Raw genomic sequence first — 17,925 nt, 5'->3', positions numbered from 1 at the left:
ACTATTATTATTATTATTATATTTTTTATTTTACTTTTTTTTTTATATTTTACTACTTTTCGGTTTTTATTTTTTTTTTTATTTTGTTTTCCACACATTTCATATATATATATATATATATATATATATATATTATCTTATTCTTTTTATTTTCTTTTATTTTTTTTTTTTTTATTTTGTTTTATGTTTATTTATTACCATTTTATTTTTTTATTCCTTATATTATTTATTTTATTTTTCCCCTTCTTGTTTTGTTTATTATTTTTATATTTATCATTTTCTATCTTAATCTGTTTCGACATTTCATTACAATATGACATTTATATCTTTTTAATGGTCTTCGTTTAAATCAATCAAAGGTAAGTAATTTGAATTGAATATTTAAATTTTAATTTGAATTTTTTTTTTTATTTTTTCGCAATTAAGACAATCGATAAATTAATTGGTATCGAAAGGGCAGTGCAATGGTGTTAATCCTTCCTTGGCTGTAACCGACTCCCGAACCCGACACATTTCTGATAAAACGCATATCGATAAGATGTTGTCTGATCCACCTAAATGTTTTTAAAATGATCGGTAGCGACTTTAACCTAATTATTCAAGTCGAAGTCCAATTCCGAGCTCAACCAAAAGACAGCGACAGAAACGAATTAAACTCCTGAGAAATTACTCACTGATAGATAAAGTTCCGAATTGTCCTGAATTTAGTTAATAAATTCCTTTGCCAGTTCAACGATCAGTATGTTTCATAGTTAAAGTGCTTTTGATTCAAGGTTCTGCAAGGGTCTAAGTTTGTAACTAATTAGATACATAAATGATGGTCTAATTATTGAGTAAATATACTTGGTAATTTCAGAGTTTCACTTTATCTTGCAAGCGTACCACTACGATTTCGAATATAGTAATGATTGTACTTTCTCAATCATTGGTGATTTAGTCCTACTTATTATACCATATGGTAGATTATTTGGACTACATCTAACACGCTTAACGATTGCAAATATGGACACCTTCATTTTAACAGCTATACCAATCTTCTATAATTGTACCTGGGATGGACTCATCGAATGGCGGATTCAAAATGTGTATACATATATTAATAGTATAAAATTTAATACATGAGAGTAGAAACCGATTATAGGAAGCGCTTTGATTGATTACTCATGGTCTTATTTTTTTTATCTTTTATAATTAGGATTTCTAATTTTTTATATCTTATTCTTTTATCTTTATAACTGAGGGTCTAATTTTTCTCAATCTTACTTTTTATCTTTATTATTGAAGTCTTTAACTTTTCTAATCTCATTCTTTACCTTTATATTGAGGCTTCTAAATTCTTTTAACCTCACTTTCTACTTTATAAATAAATGATGTCCTTAAATTTTTTTTCAATCCCACCTCTTGCCTTTACAATTGAGGTCTCTATTTTTTTTCAATTTCGTAAAATTATCAATTTCTTATCCTTTTCTTCATTTTTCTCGTTAATTTCATTTAATTTGAATTAAATCTAATCATATTTGTCTCTCTTTTTTTTTAAGCTAAAGATGATTACAAAGTAATATATGTTCTATATACTCTCAATCATTTGACAATAAACACTCAATCATCCCTACTATAGTCGTTGGTGCTCAAATCCGAGACTTCTACGGATAACAATCATTCTTTTAACCACTGAAGTTTTTTTTTTTTTTTTACAAATCTCATTCTCTAATTTACAAAATATTTTTTTGGGTAACTAAATGCTATTTAGAGATTAAAACTAATCAGGCTTACACATAGGCATTGCTTTCTATCTGAATCAACGATCTAATCTTCCTTGGAGGTTGGAGGTCTGTGAATATGAGATGCTCTTCAGTTCGCGCTCCATCCGTGTTTACCTTCACCTAACCTTGTGGGGGTTGTGTCCATAGACTCGGGTCGGGCTTCATCTTTTGTCTAGCTCCGGTTTGTCTTAGTAATGCCACGCTATCTCCATGGAGCTTTCTGCTGCGTTCTAAAATGATTTCATTCCCCATGTTTTCTGAATCAAATACATTCCCATTCGGTGTAGCTATTGACCATATGATGGATCCGAACATGAGATCCTAGTTTCTGCATCCTTCGCGAAGTGTTATGGTTTATCTATGTTGATATGGATCCAGTCTTTAACTTCCATCTCCATAAACTCGGTTATCTTCTCCGGTTTGATGACGTTTTGCCATGTTAGGTATGCGACAAGACTTAGTCTCTCCAATCTCAATCTAACAATAGAATAATACGTAATTATTTATTTATTTTAATTTATTATTCAAAGTCAAACTTCATATCATCAAAGACGAAACTAAAAATTTATTATAATGGGGGCTAAAATAATTTTTTATTTTCTATAAATAATTTTTTAAATTGAGGGGATGAGATAAATTTTTCTTTCTTTATTTTTTTTTTAAAAAATATATATTTTTATTAATTAATAATTAAAAATATAATTAACGGGGCTAAGACTCCCCTTGGTTCCGCCATGCATCATATTCATGCCCACATTTAATTTTTTATTCCTTTAGTTATATGTAAGTTGTTTTCTTAACAAAACAATAAGAATTATGTTCGACAAATTTATTCATTTTCCTATGATTTATTAATAAATATTAAATTAATTATTTAAAATAATAAAATATACTTTCATTTTATAAAAACTTACCATTTGAATTTTCACTCAAAGCTCTAAAAATATTCAAAGAAACACAAATATAATTTTAAAATGAGCATAATTAATAAAATAAATAAGTTATTGAAAATCTTACTGGGCACACTGAGAGAATAGGGCACAAGGTGTGACTGCTAGGTGATTGGGGGGTGTGATCATGAGCTGTCGCAACGGACAACAACACTGATGGAGCCTACGACGACGTCAAATTTTGTTTTAAAGACACGAATGTCTAAAATTTTTAAAAGAATAAAATTATAAAATTTTAGAGATTAAAAATGATTTTTTAATAAAAACATACATAAAGAAACATAAAATAAAATAACTTCAAATTTTCTGAAAAAAAGACCACACTCACTCAGGAGATGAGATGTGAATCCACAAATTTAGAGTTTCAAATAGTGTTTTGATTTTTTGTTCTCCATATTATAAGATTTATTATTTTTTTATTTATTTTTCTTTTTGTATTCGAAGAAGATAACAATAGGTGAAATAAATAGTGTTTAGAATGTACCCAAAAAAAAGTTGTGTTTAGAATTTTTAAATGATAAATAATAAATTTACCCTTAAATTCTTCTAAAGTTTTTAGAATTGACATTATACTTCAAAACATTACATATAGACCCTTAAACTTTCTGAAATTTCTAGTTTAACCCCTTGATTCCAAATTTACCAATTCAATTCTAATTTTTCAGAACTAAGACAACTTAAAGATGCAGTTAAACTTGATGAAGTTGTGGTGTGACAGACATGTTGTAATAATCTTCGAATCACTACTTTGGTGTATATGCTGTAGTTCTTTGCTGTTTTATGCTACAACAATAGTTACATGTACAACAACCTTCCAACAAGATTTTTATTTTATTATCATCACATTAACATCCACTACGTCTATAATCACCACATGCCGAAAACAAAAACACATCCATTATTTCTTGAGGTCCTAGGTCGAGTATGTCATCTATAGGAGTGTTTGAACATTCATTGTCCAAATGGTTGAGAATCTTTTGAACAAATACTCCCTTAGTAATATATATATATATATGTGTGTGTGTATATCGAGACTTAAAAATGATGATAGACTTCATAATCATGGAAAATGGCCATAAAAGTTCTCTAATCAAATTGTCTCTCTGTAAAAGTTCTCCCGGCTTTGAATTTTCTAAACAAGACCTACACATTATGTAAAAATCACAAGGAAACAATATTTCAAAGCAAAATCTCAACTTTACACATGCAGGTGCAGCTGCTTTACAATTCATTTCCTTCTTTGAATCTTTAATAAAAGGCAATAAAGCAATCTAAAAGAAACCTCGACAATGGAAGAGAATGTTCTCCATAAAGCAAACCCACTAGGCGTTCCATTCCTTACCTCCCCATTAAACTTAACCCCTTCTTTCTCGCTAAGTTTTGCATACATTACATAAGAATGCACACCTCTCCATTCTCCCATTTGTATCAGAAGAAAAGTTGTCAAACATTCATAAGTTTCCCTTCGATCTAGAGAAAGCAAAAGCAATAAAGAAAGAAAAAATGAGCGCAGATTGGGGACCGGTGATCGTTTCGGTAGTTTTGTTCATACTTTTGACACCAGGGTTGTTGTTTCAACTGCCATCTAGGACAAGGGTGATAGAGTTTGGTAATATGTGCACAAGTGGGATAGCTATCCTGGTTCATGCAGTAATATATTTCTGCATAATCACTATCTTGATCGTTGCTATTGGTGTTCACATACATATTAACTGATTCAACCAAAAAGGGTACTTTGATTTTTTTTCTTTCGTTTTCATTGGCTCTCATTTTTTTTTACTTGGATGAAGTTCATGTTGGCAAGTGAAATCTTGACCAGATGTAATCATGAAGCTATTTCATGAAAAGGTGGTTCAGTTTGTCCTATGAAATTTATTCAGGGTAAAGATCATTGATAATTTCAACTTTACAATTCTTAGCAAATTAAAGCTCAGTTATCTATGAATTATCATACTATCAAGCAAAAAAAAGCAAGGCAAGGGCCACTAGATTTGTCTTTGACAGTGCGTATAGTTTACTGATAACTTCACAAACAACAGAAAAGGACTGAATTCCAGCACCCAAAAACAAAGCTTAACATAATATAGCAAAACGAAGATGATGCAGCAACGAGATACAGATCGCCGGCGTTAAATTTATTCAGATGGTAAAGGTTAAGATATGGACAAATATAATTAAATTCCAATATAAAAAGCCCTTCTCTTTAAAAAGGGGAAAAGTTGTTTTGTGGGTGTTCTTAACAGTAAAAAAAGTAAACTTTGGCCATTAAAGATATGTTTTCCACAAACTTATTGGTCCAAAACTGAAAGATCTAGCTAATACACAGAGTGATAAATAAATAAAAGGCAACACAGATCTTGAATCTCACCGGCACCGGGGGAGTCAGCCAGTGATATGGAGGTGGAAGGCCACGATCAAAACAGCATAGATGGCGAGAAAAGAAGAGTATGGACAGCAATGGCCTTGCCATTAGTCTTCATGCTCCCAAACTCCAGCTGCTTGTTGTTCCCTGGGAATGAAAACAAAAGCCCTGGTGATAGCAACACAAGCACCACCCCAATTACTACAGGTGCCCAATCTGCCATTACAAGAGATTTCCTTCACTTAAAATCTAAACCCAACTAGGCCTGAAGAGAGGTTGAGAAAGCTGATTTCAAGGTGGAACTATGGGAGAGAAGAGTGAAGAAGATTTGCTTTAAATGTTGAAAGTGACGGCAGGTGGGTAACCACAAGAAAGACTTGGGTTTTGGGTGCTCACATCTACCTCCATGTCATGTGAATCTTATTCTAGCCATTAGATTAAGTTTTGTCAATTCTTTTATTAATGCAAAATGGGATTAGGATTATCATCAGGTCTTTAATTTACACCTAATAAAAAATTAATTACCTAATTAAAATTAATTTCTAATATAACACACATTTCTATTAATTAAGGATAAAATGTTTATAGTCAAGCAGGGCGGATGTACATAATTTCATAAGAGAGTCATTGCAAATCCATTATTTAAAAAAAATATTAAATTAAATTTAATTTATTAATAAAAATAAAAAATTAAGAAATTTGTACACTTAATTTTTTTAAAATCGAATATTAAAATTTTAAACTCTATCTTTTTTTAATTCTAGATTCGCAAACGGTGACAAGTGTGTGGCTTCGAGTCAATAAAGGTCTTCCTACGTTAAACGCATTTGCCCCACATCTGGAAAACAATTTCTACATAAGGCGCATTTTAATTCGAAGGAATATATTTCTTCAAACAAATTCTATTCACTTCTTATTTTCTACAAACGTTTGAGCTATGATTCATAACTCAGGTACTTTCTATCATTTTTATTTAATTGATTTTAGTTAATAATTGTTCTTATTTTGTAGTAAAAAAAATAGATGATATATTATGATTGGATAAAAACTATTTCGTGACTCATCAATATATATGGTAACAAATTTATTTAATAACAATTTTATTATCATTATTTAAATTTTTTTATTTTATTTAATATCAATTTTATCATTATTTAAATTTTTTATGTTTTATTAATGATTTTTAATATATTTTTTGTTGAATAGATTGATAAACATATTTTAAAATCTTTTATCTATAATACAAAGTTACCTATTACATTTTGGATAAACAAAATAACGATTTAAAATTTAAAAGATAAAACATCTCAAATTTTAAAAATAAATCGATACAAATAACATGTTTTAGAGGATGGAACATTTAAGTCAAAAATAAATGTTGATTCAAAAGATAATACTGAGAGGTGCTACTTGATGCAGGGGATCCGAGACAGATGATGTTGAGCTGTCAGATTATACTTGATGGCACTGAGATACCATGAATTGGCAGATCAGCGCAAAGGCGGGAATTGATTGTGACATGTTCTTCATTGGGGTCGTTTTGAGTATGTTTCAGTCTTTTGGCCATAACTTTGGCTACAGGTGTCAGAATCGCTCATAAGACCACAATCCGGAAAGCTCTTTTCGACGCGCACGCTCTCCACATTGAGCTAAGCTCCATGTGGCATTTTTTTCAACTTTAAATTCTACCGTTTTCCCCTCCGAATCACTAGAATTAGATATTTTTTACTATTTATGATAATATTTCGATTGTCAATTAGGAAGTCAATTTAAATTCGATTAGGCCGGATTTTTTGGAGATTGCTTATTTATTTCGAATTTCAATTTAGAGTGATTTTTGGGATTTTGCTATTTTTGGCAAAATTCGAATAAAGACGATTTTTGGCTATAACAGTCCGGCTTGTGGACTGATTTTGGGTGGTTGGATTTGATAATATTTTATTAAACCCTAGACTTTTTTTTCTGGATTTTTTTAGACGAATTTTCTCTTGTGAATCATCTGTTGAAGATTTACAAGATAATCACTTTCATGGCGTTACTACTTTTATAAATAATTAAAAGAATAGCCTATTGTCTCAAATGAAGGAAAAGGTAGAAGATAAAAGAAGCGACGGAAAAGTAGTTTTACGATGATTCCAGATTATGGCCTTATAGGCAGTCAGTCTCAACGCGTATCTTTGATTGATTGGCAAATCCCAGCTCTACCTTCTTTTTCTTTATTTTATAGAAGTCGGAAATGTTATCAAACACGGACCTTTAAATGAAAGGTGATGAACATCAATTACAACCAATAAATTCATTGCAGAGAGGGCCTCCTGGATTGACATCAACACAAAATTATGCCTTCCCTTATCTAACAAAAGCAAGAGAATTAAATAACATCATAAAGTGGAATAATTTATAAATTCATCACTGTATTTTAGCTTTATGTGATTCTTATTCCCTCTATAATCGACTTAAACCACCGTAAGAGAGAATAAGCACCCAACCCTTTTTCCATCTGTGTTGTTATTGTTTGATTCTTCAATATTTGTATCAGTTGAGGAGCTTTCATTCATATAGAAATGAATGATTGGGTGCTCCACTGATAGCAGCAGCGCTGTTTGCATTTCTTTCACCAGGTTTACTGCTGCAAATCCCAGGGAAGCATCACCCCATCGATTTCATGAACATGAAGACAAGTGCCGCCGCCATTTTCGTGCACGCCGTACTCTATGCTTTGTTCCTCATCTTGTTCCTCGTTGTTCTTCATATCCGCCTCTATATCTGAACTACCAACAGGCTTTCTCAGGGAAGTTTGCGCTTCTCAGGATGGAATTCATTGTTTTGTAAGTTCTAGTAGTATGATGGCATGAAAATCTTGACAATTTATAACTTGCAAGATTTTTCTTTATCTTTCCAGATTTTCTGTTAACAATATTCTTTAAACAGAAAGCTTAATGGTCTCACAACGTCCGGTAAATTGCATGTTAATTTTGATGTAAATTGCGTGGTATTCCACAAACAGTTGATGAAATCTTCCAGGAATAGACATGCAAATAGCCTAGTTATCTTTGAAAATGTTTTACTCAATCTTGAAGATTATTGCTAATATTACAGGGAAATTTCCTGTTTGAGCATAATAACCAAGTAACAAAGAAAGCTACTTAAACCTACCGTGGTAGTGTCAAATTAGCTGATTAATATATAGAAATAAAAAAATAAAACTAATTTTAATCCTTAAACTTAACCCTTTTTTTAATTTTTATCATTGAATTATTTTTTCACATATAATCTTTGAACTTTAGTTTAATTTTATGATTTAATATTTTAAAATTATAATATATAAATCCAATATTAAAGTCGCACGTCATTGAAATAATAAAATAAACAATTCATAAACTAATATGAAAAAAAATCAAATTTAAAGAATAAAAGTTACTTTTACCCCAAAAAGAAAAAAAAAGCTATATCCTCTTGCCCTATTGAGCCGCTTGCTTAATCATATATGTGAGTATTAAATATATATATATATATATATTTATTTTTTAAAAAAACTTTTATATATGTACAACTTTAAAGGATTATACATGCTAAAGGTATATTTAAAGATGAAACACAAATAATTCAAAAAATTAAATAATATATCTTAATTCACATTATTAAATAAAAAATGAACCTTAAAATTTAATTTGTTTAGGTGGAAAAGTGGAACGATGGAAAGAAAGAGTGTAAAAGTAAGAAAATAATTTTTGAGTATTTTTGGAAGGAAAAAAATTGGGAGAAAAGAAGATGAGAAGTATGATTTTTTTTTTATGTGTAAAATAAAATATTTTAATTTAAAAGAAAAAAGAGAAAATAAAGAAATGTAAACTAATTTAAGTATAGTCATTTTAAAGTTGGATTTCTTTTATCTCATTTTTCATTCTATCCCAATAAATATAAAATAAGATATTTTTTAAAAATTTGTCCACATTCCCACCAAACCCACCAATAAAAGAAAAAATATATTTTTTCTCTCTTTTTGAATAATTCTAATTTTACTTTTACATAACCAAAACAACAAAGCTTGAAAGAATTTTACATCAACTAAGCATGGAGTAAGTTCTAAGTATATCCAGAAAAAGAGAAGAACAAAAATCACATGACAAGAAAAACTATCTGTGCAATGGTTTTGGTCCATAAACAGACTAGACTGACATATTACTTACCAATATTCCATAAATTTGGAAACTCTCTTTGCGAGTTTCCTAGAATAGACGAATGCTTATCCAAGATACAAGTGAATACCAATAACTAAGAGCAAGATGCAATTGAGTGCAAAGTAAATTATTGCATGCACCAAAATGGATAGTCCGCTGGTTGAAAGTTGCCGAACTCAATGAACCTGATCTTCCCGGAACATGTCACAGCCCCGGAGAGCATATGACAGCGCCACAAAAATCGGCCCCCCAATCGGGCTTCTTTACTCACCCTCTTGGCGATTGTAAAAAACCTTGTTGTGTTATCACTTGGAACGATCTATGATCACTACAAGAAAATTTAAAATTACCGATGGAAAATTTCCGACAGATTTAAAATCTATCATAATTTACCGATGAAAATAATGATTTCGTCACAAAATTATGACAAGATTGTGATTTCAATCGAATTATTTTTCCGTCAGAAAGTTTATTCATTTCAATAAAAAATATCAATTTAATTTATGACGGGACAATGATTCTGTCGAAATTTTGTTCAATTTTAATTAAAATATATCAATTTAATTTGTGATGGAATAGTCATTCCGTCGGAAATAAAAATATTAATTTAATTTATGGCGAGATAAAATTCCGTCGGAAGTTTTGCTCAACTTTAATTAAAATATACAAATTTAATTTGTGATGGAATAGTCAACCCGTCGGGAAATAAAAATAACTACATTTAATATACAACTACCTATTTCTCTTTTCAACTGCCACAACAAAAATTAATTATATGTAATTAAAACCTATTAAATGTTAGAGCTGTAAATAATTGTAAATTATTTTAACAACCTATCCGTTTTCTTACTTTCTTTCTCATTTATGTGTATTCCCCGTTCCCTATTATTTCTCAATTGGCATCATAAATTCTACACTCTTTCAAATCTTCTCTGCGGGACCACACCAATAAATTTTTATTTCTATTATATATTCTTAGATTATTTTTCTTACAATTTTTTTTTTGCAAAATTTTAATATTTTATAGTGAATGCGTTTTGAAGGTATAAATTGATTCATGTAAGTATTCTTATTTTATTTTATATTATTTAATATTTAATTTTTCATTTATATGTCCACTTGAAATTATAATACTGATTTATGGATTTATCCTTTATTTTTTTTATTTATATGCATTTTTTTATTTGATATTGTAATTTTAAATTGGAGATGTGTGTATCTTAATGATTTAGATATTAACTTTCATGACTTATATATAGCACACTCAATCATCTTGTTATAAAGATAACATTTTTCTACAAGGTTATGCTTTGCATATGCTCAATGATAAATATATAGTGTAATTGTTTCTTTTTTCTTTTTATATAGTTAATGCAAGTTGATTTTGATTAATTAATAAATTTATTTAATGATATGATAACATAACTATTATTTTTTACATTTAAAAGAAAAAGAATATTCTAAATTTTATTTTTGGTGTTTTTTTGCAGAATTCTGAAATTTTCTACTGAATTTATGAGATGAGGTAAGTTTTAATTTATTTTTACAATAATGCTATCAATTTATTAGTATTAACCTTTTAATTAAAAAATGTGCAAATATATCAAAAAGTAGAGAAAATATTTTGCATGTAACATAGTTTAACAATGTTCTTTTTTGCATGTTAATAAAAATAATAATTAAATTATTTTACATGTAATTTACAATAATAATACCATAAGTCCTGGTTTTTTTTTTTGTTTTTTTAGGAAATTTTAAAAATAAAAATAAAAATCATTATTTAAAATTTTAGTAATTTAAGTATCTTAATTTAATATTACAATTGAAACAGGTTTTGGTATTTAGTATGGATCGATTTTGGATGTACAATATTGATAGGCTGATAAATGGTCACATTATTAATCCTGATTTTGAGCGGCCATTGTTGGAATTCATCATATTTGCGTTAAGTAAGCCTAGATTTGCAGATCGATGAATATAGTGGTCCATGTAATCGACCTAAATGTAGAAATAAAAGTTTTCGAGATCCAAAAACGATTAAGTTCATGTGATCACTGAAGGGTTTATTCCGCATTATCACAATTGGGTGTATTATGGAGAGCCACGTTTTTCTATATTGGTTACTATAACCATATGAGGATTTTAATACTCCAGTTCTAGAGGATGCATACGATTTGTGTGGTAGTAATCATTAATTCAAAGAGGTAGATGTTGTGGTCCTGAATTAAATGCATATATGATAGAAGATGATCAACCTACAACTGCTTCGACATAGATGTTGTAGAACAGACTTGGTGCTTCTTCTGAACCGATATGGCCCGGTAGCAATCAATCCAAATTATCAGTGGTTTCTGAATTAATACACTTGAAAGCATAATATCATATTCCTAACGCATGCTACGATGACCTTTCGAATAATGCATAGATTATTGCCCAAAGATAATGTCATACCTAAAAACATTTACGAGACGAAGAAGTTGCTTCATGATATAGGTTGGCCGGTTCAAAAAAAATCTATTGTTGTAGAAATTGTTGCATGATTTACTGGGGTAGTAATTTTGAATTGAGCGAATGTATTTTGCGATCATCCTCAGTACAAGGATAATGCTGGTAAAGGATCTAGTAACAGAAAGACGTAAAAAGATGTATTACTTTCCCCTAACTCCTCGGTTACAAAGGTTATATGCTTCAAAAAGTTACTGCTAAGCATATGAGTGGCATGTTGAGTATCAAACTGATGAGGTCGGTCTCATGTGTGTCATTCTTCTTTAAATTAATGCCACACTTTAAACATATGATATACTACAAAACAATTTAGATAATATTTCTTGAAATTACATTTTATTGCTATCTATTTTGCTAAATTTTTAAATAATTTTTGAATTTTTTAATAGAGCTATTTAGACAACTAATTTAGAGAGATGGTTGGTTATTCGATCCAACTTGTCCGCCTTCGTTCTGCTGCTTATGACATTAGTTACTGCAGGAAGCATATTTTTTAAGTGGTTGAATGATTCTTTTTTATGATAATTAAAAAAATCTGATTTTTAGAAAAAAATATTTTAAATTTGTGATTAAATATGTGGACTCATAACAAATTTGTGACGAAATATGTGGATCCGTCTCAATTTATGACAGATTCACCTATTCCGTCACAATTTTTTGATGGATCTACATGTTCCGTCACAAAGTTTAGAGTTTTTCACCGCTTTGCTTTTTTCAATTTCCCTCCATTCCACCGTCAAATTTTAAACTTACCCGCTTTCTCTCCTATTTTCTCCTATTTAAACCTTTCTAAACTCAATATTCTCTCATTTCCTTCATTTCATCTCTTCTTTAACTTTTTTTTCTCTCTCCAAAAGTTATCTTAATTTCATCATCTTTTATTATCATCAACTATCAATATTGATGTAGTTCTAATTTTGTTAATGTAATTTTTCTTAATACATGCTTTATTTATTATATTATTTTTAATTATTCACTAACATCTTTCATTATATTTTTTAGGTTGCTTAAAAACTTTTAAATGATAATAATTCTTTAGTGTACAAACTTTGTATTTTACTCTTTCTTTATCATTGAATATTGTATTTGTTATGTATATTGTACAATCATATATTTATATTTATTAGAAACATTGTATTGTGAAATATATGTTGTAAAATCATGTTTATCTTAGGGGTTGTTTGTTTTCCTCTTAATAGAATCATTCAACGCTGAATGTTGAACCGTTCAGCATTCAGCGTGTTTGTTTCGCACCTCTGAATGATTCAGTGCTGACTGATTCAGTAAAACAGTGTTGAATGATTCAACACAAAAGTACATTCTGAATGATTCAGAGCCAATAAACAAACAACATGTCGCATTCAGAGCTAATTCATACAGAGCCTCTGAATCATTCAGCATTTGAATCATTCAACGCTTAATCATTATGAAGTAAACAAACAACCTCTTAGTTAATATGATGAATTTAATTTTGTATCATATGTTATTATTTTCTTATTAAGGCATTATCAAAATACAATATGAACTTGTTAGTATTATTATTACCTAATTTTTCAAATTAATCTAATTATTTGAATTATATTATTATTAATTTGTTGGTACATTAATTAATTAATTAAACAAAAATTTGGATTCATAATATTTTTTTGAGGGAATGAATATATTTTCGGGTAGAATCCCAATAATTTCCCTCTTTTTTTTAAAAAAAATTAAGATTTAAATTTTCGACGGAAAAAAAATGCAATCCACTGAAAATTAAAATCAGATTTATTTTCATCTTTATAAATATCCCTACGGAAAATATATTTTAATTAGAAACATAATATATATATAAATATAATATCTGACGGATTTTAAATATTTTCTCAGTAATATACTGATGGATTTCAGTCAGTAAATTTCTGATCGACTATTTATTTCTTCGGAAATGTTGGTTTCGATCAGCGTTTTACTGACTACTCTCTTCTCATAAATTTCGTTACTAAACTTAATTCCGTCGAAATTCTAGAAGCAATTACACATTTTTGTAGGGGATGAATATAGGAGTTGAGATGAAAATGGAAAAAAAAAGGGGTGGGGGAGATGGTTATAATGGGATGGTGTGTTGGTTTAGGAAGACGAGACAAAGGGTTTATGACTCGGAAACTGAAGATTAGCGAATCAAGCCATTAGGGTTCACATTTTTCTTGCTTTTTATCGGAAACACTTTGTTTAAAAGGAAACTTCCCCGTAACATCAATTGCTGTGCATTCAGGGGAAATTTTTGTGTTCGATTTTTATCTTTCGATTGTGTTTTGGCGTACAGATCATTCCATCCGATCTACAAGTTCATACAAGTACTTGCTCGATGCTACATATTTTGAAATACATCTCATAAAGGAACAAATAGTACTTTGAAATAGCTTAACACCGACTACTTTCTAATACGGATCAATTCGATTTATAACACACGGGTTCAGTTTCATTTAATCATGGGTTCATGTTAAATTTTAATTCTAATTAGTAATTAGTTTATATTATTGAATTAATATAAACTAGAAGGATTTTCTAATAATTAATTTATCTAAAATATTTATTTAGGTTAAATATTTTATTAAATTAATAAAAATCGATGATTAAGTAATAAATTTTCTATAAATACATATAATAATTCTATAAAATCTTGAGTTAATGAGATAAAGTATACTGTATAGGAACTGTATTTATTTAGGGGATTGAGTTTAACGTTGTTCATGGGGCTATTTTAACTTATTGGTTCACTTTTTCGGTACTAACTAAAAACATAGATAATAAGTGGTTAAGTTAAGTTTATTTAATATTATTGTCCACACATTATATAAGAAAACATATTTAAATGTTTAAATAATTATTTCATATTAGTATTGAAGATGATTTTAATTTATATTAGATTTTAAATTTTTAATTCTATTTTTTTTATTTTCTATTATCAAATAAGAGTTTGAAGATCTTCAGCATACAATTTTCATTGTAGATCCACAATTCTCTAATTGTGCCATTTTATTTGGATGGCCTATTGTACGTGGTTTTACTTTAGGACGATTCTGTCCGACTCATTGGCGACTCATTAACAATGAGTATACTAATTTAATTTATAAAATTTTAAAATATTTAATATGTAATTATAAATTAATTAAATATTTAAAATAAAATATTAATTATATTTTTTATAATTTTATTTTAAATAATAATTAGATCAAATATTAAACCCTAAAATAAAAAACTCTTAATTTGTTTTTTGTTTTGAAGTTGCTGCTGTCACTACTGTCGCCATTGTTATTGTCATCGTTGCTATCATTACCACTGTTTGTTGTGTCACTGTACTTTTGCTGCTGCTATTGTCACCGTCGCTATCGCTGTCACTTCGTTGTACTACCACCCCTCGTTGTTGCTACTGTTGAGGCTATCAGTGTCATCTCTGCTACCGCTTTCGTTGTCATTGCCACTGTTTTCGACAGTCAAAGTCAAAAAAAAAGTATATTGTATAGGAACTGCATTTATTCAGGGGATTGAGTTTAATGTTGTTCAGGGTTGTTTTAACTTAATTGGTTCACTTTTTGGCATTTCTCCGAAAAATCATATTTTTAATTAATATTCCCGATCAGCACCAGACTATATTTTCCGATCTAACACCCTTTGCAGTAAGGCGCGCCCCCTGGCAGCGCGTTATACGTTTTGGCGCCACGTAGGGTAAAGCGCGCCCCCTGCATCGCACCTTATGCTGACATGGATACACGTGTGTATGGCGGTAGGTTGGTAATTAAGGGTATAGCTTTTGACACATGTAAAAAAGGCGCGGCCCCGCCGCGCTCTATACCTTAATTACCAACCTACCCTCGCCCGTTCACACCCATCCCTCCATATAAATACCCCCATTCTCAATCACTTCATCACACCAATGCTCTCAACTTCTCTCAAATACTCTTATATATTCTCTTATTAGGTATATTTTATATATTTAGTATTTTTTAATAATTTATTTAATTATTTAATTGTTTAATATTTTATTTAATTAATTTTTTTGCAGATATAAAAGAGAAGACGGTCTACTTTGGTTGGATGAGAATCATATATCTCGCCACTTTGCTGATACGGTAACATTTTAACGTTTTAATTTAATTTAATTAATTAATTAATTTAATGCATGATTATTAGTTTAAAAATTAATTTGTGTAATTATTTATATCTTAGGAGAGAGACCGTATATTAGATCATTTTATTAGGAACCTTAAGTTAGTTATACCTACTCGTGTAATGTCGTATTTGGTAGAGGCTGGATTCGGTCACCTAGGTAGATATCAGGGTCACTGTAAGATAGAACCATACCTTATTTCTGCCTTAGTAGAGCGGTGGAGGCTGGAGACCCACATTTCATCTTCCGTGCGGAGAGTGCACGATCAAGCTTGAGGATGTTTCTATGCACTGGGCTTTCGGTGGATGGAGGTGTGATATCAGGGATAACTTCCGTTCTTGGACTACTTTGTGCCGGGTTAGTCTAGGACGTGTCCCGGAAAATTTTAACGGTGGACGGATAGGACGCATCTGACGATGAAGTTAAATAATATACACGGGCATGCATACTGCAACTGATAGGAGGGTTGCTGATGCCGGACAAATAGCGTAACCAAGTTCACTATATGTGGTTGCAACATCTTGACAACTTTATCTGACCGGATCACTTAGTTGGGGCTTGACAGTTTTGGCTTGCCTGTACAGGGAGATGTGTCGAGCCATTGACTACAGGCGTAATGCTATCGGCGGATGTCTCCTGCTGCTGTAGTCTTGGGCATGGTATCGATTGCCCTTTTTATGTCCCGTTGTCAAGAACCCATTCGTATTTTCGCTACTCCTGAGGTAATTATAAACTGATTTTGTATATTAATAATTTTATACAGTGAATAAGAAATTATTTTTCTTGAATAGGTGGTATACTGATAGGAAAAATCATCAGGAGCTACATGATGATTTAGAAAAAATTAGGGTGTTAATCGATCAGAAGGCTGACACACAGGTATGAATTTTAATGTTTAAAAATCGATTTTAGATTATAGTTATATAATTAGATTATTATTTTGATAAAAATATATGTATTTGTTTTAGTTTGAATGTGTGACATATTCTATAGATGATGTGAGGGCGGTGATCCCACCTGAGTTGAGGGGCCCATCAGATGTTTGGATGGTGATAGTCCCTTTGAAATGTTATGCGACCGTCGAGTGGCACTCCATTGATCGCGTGCTCCGGTAATTTGGTTGTTTTCAACCAATTCCGGAAGCACCTCGCAATATGGACGAGTTGCATAGCACAGATAGACGCGACAAGACCGATATAGATTGGTTGGTGAGGTATCATGAGTGATATGATGATGATGGTGATGATGATGACAACGAGGAGTCACAACCAGTGATACGAAGAAATCCACCTCGAGACCGACAGCCACCGCCCTGCAGAACACATTCGCGTCGCAGGCATCGATAGATTTTGTTTTTTTATACTTGTATTTAGTACTTTTTATTGTAGTTGTTTATTGGACTTTTTTATTGTAATTTTTTTATTATTTATCATTTAATACTTACTTTGTTAATTTATCATTTAATATAAGTGATTGTAATTTGGTTATCATTTATCATTTAATACTTATTGTATCGTTAATATCAATTATTCGTTAATATAACGCCAATGTCTAATCTCGTATAATTGTATCATTTTTTAATCTTCATCAGCAGTTATCGAATAACATTAACTTGAAGTAAATGCAAAGTAAAGTACAAGAATTATTTGATAAACAACTACATCATTTCCTCATCAATTGTTACTTGATGACAACAGAAGTTGACATGTTTTTCTAGTGTGTTGGGTTTCTACAATACCACATCTTCGTCTTGTCTAGATCTTTCTCGAATATCCATATCGCAATGAATTTGATTGGATTTTGGACGACCACGCTCCCTCAATAAACTCATATTTGGTACAACCGGAAGCCAATCTTAAACCTCATCAGGGTCTTTGTCATTACCTATGGGGGGAAACTCAAATTTGTATACCTTAAAAACTTCAGATAGTAGGTATATGAGATCCATAAAATGGTTATAGTCTTGACGTGTATGCGAGCAAGTTGTTATCACATGAGAGCATGGATACTTCAG

At 30.3% G+C, this 17,925-nt stretch overlaps 1 protein-coding gene across 1 annotated transcript; it reads left to right on the top strand.

The window, feature by feature from the left end:
• Positions 1-4,201: 4,201 nt before the first annotated feature.
• LOC120121701 lies at positions 4,202-4,505 on the top strand. Its single transcript, XM_039141014.1, has one exon. The coding sequence runs from the start codon at positions 4,217-4,219 to the stop codon at positions 4,427-4,429; it is 213 nt and encodes a 70-aa protein (XP_038996945.1). The 5' UTR covers positions 4,202-4,216; the 3' UTR covers positions 4,430-4,505.
• The last annotated feature ends 13,420 nt before the right edge of the window (positions 4,506-17,925 follow it).

The sequence above is a fragment of the Hibiscus syriacus genome, unplaced genomic scaffold, assembly GCF_006381635.1.
Source record: "Hibiscus syriacus cultivar Baekdansim isolate YM2019G1 unplaced genomic scaffold, ASM638163v2 tig00110378_pilon, whole genome shotgun sequence".
NCBI lineage: Eukaryota > Viridiplantae > Streptophyta > Magnoliopsida > Malvales > Malvaceae > Hibiscus > Hibiscus syriacus.
The sequence above is the reverse complement of the archived record's forward strand: the minus strand, read 5'-3'. Positions and strand labels throughout refer to the sequence as shown.

Bases quoted from the DNA above. Each gene is read 5' to 3' on its own strand.
- LOC120121701 (XM_039141014.1), top strand. From the start codon at position 4,217: ATGAGCGCAGATTGGGGACCGGTGATCGTTTCGGTAGTTTTGTTCATA.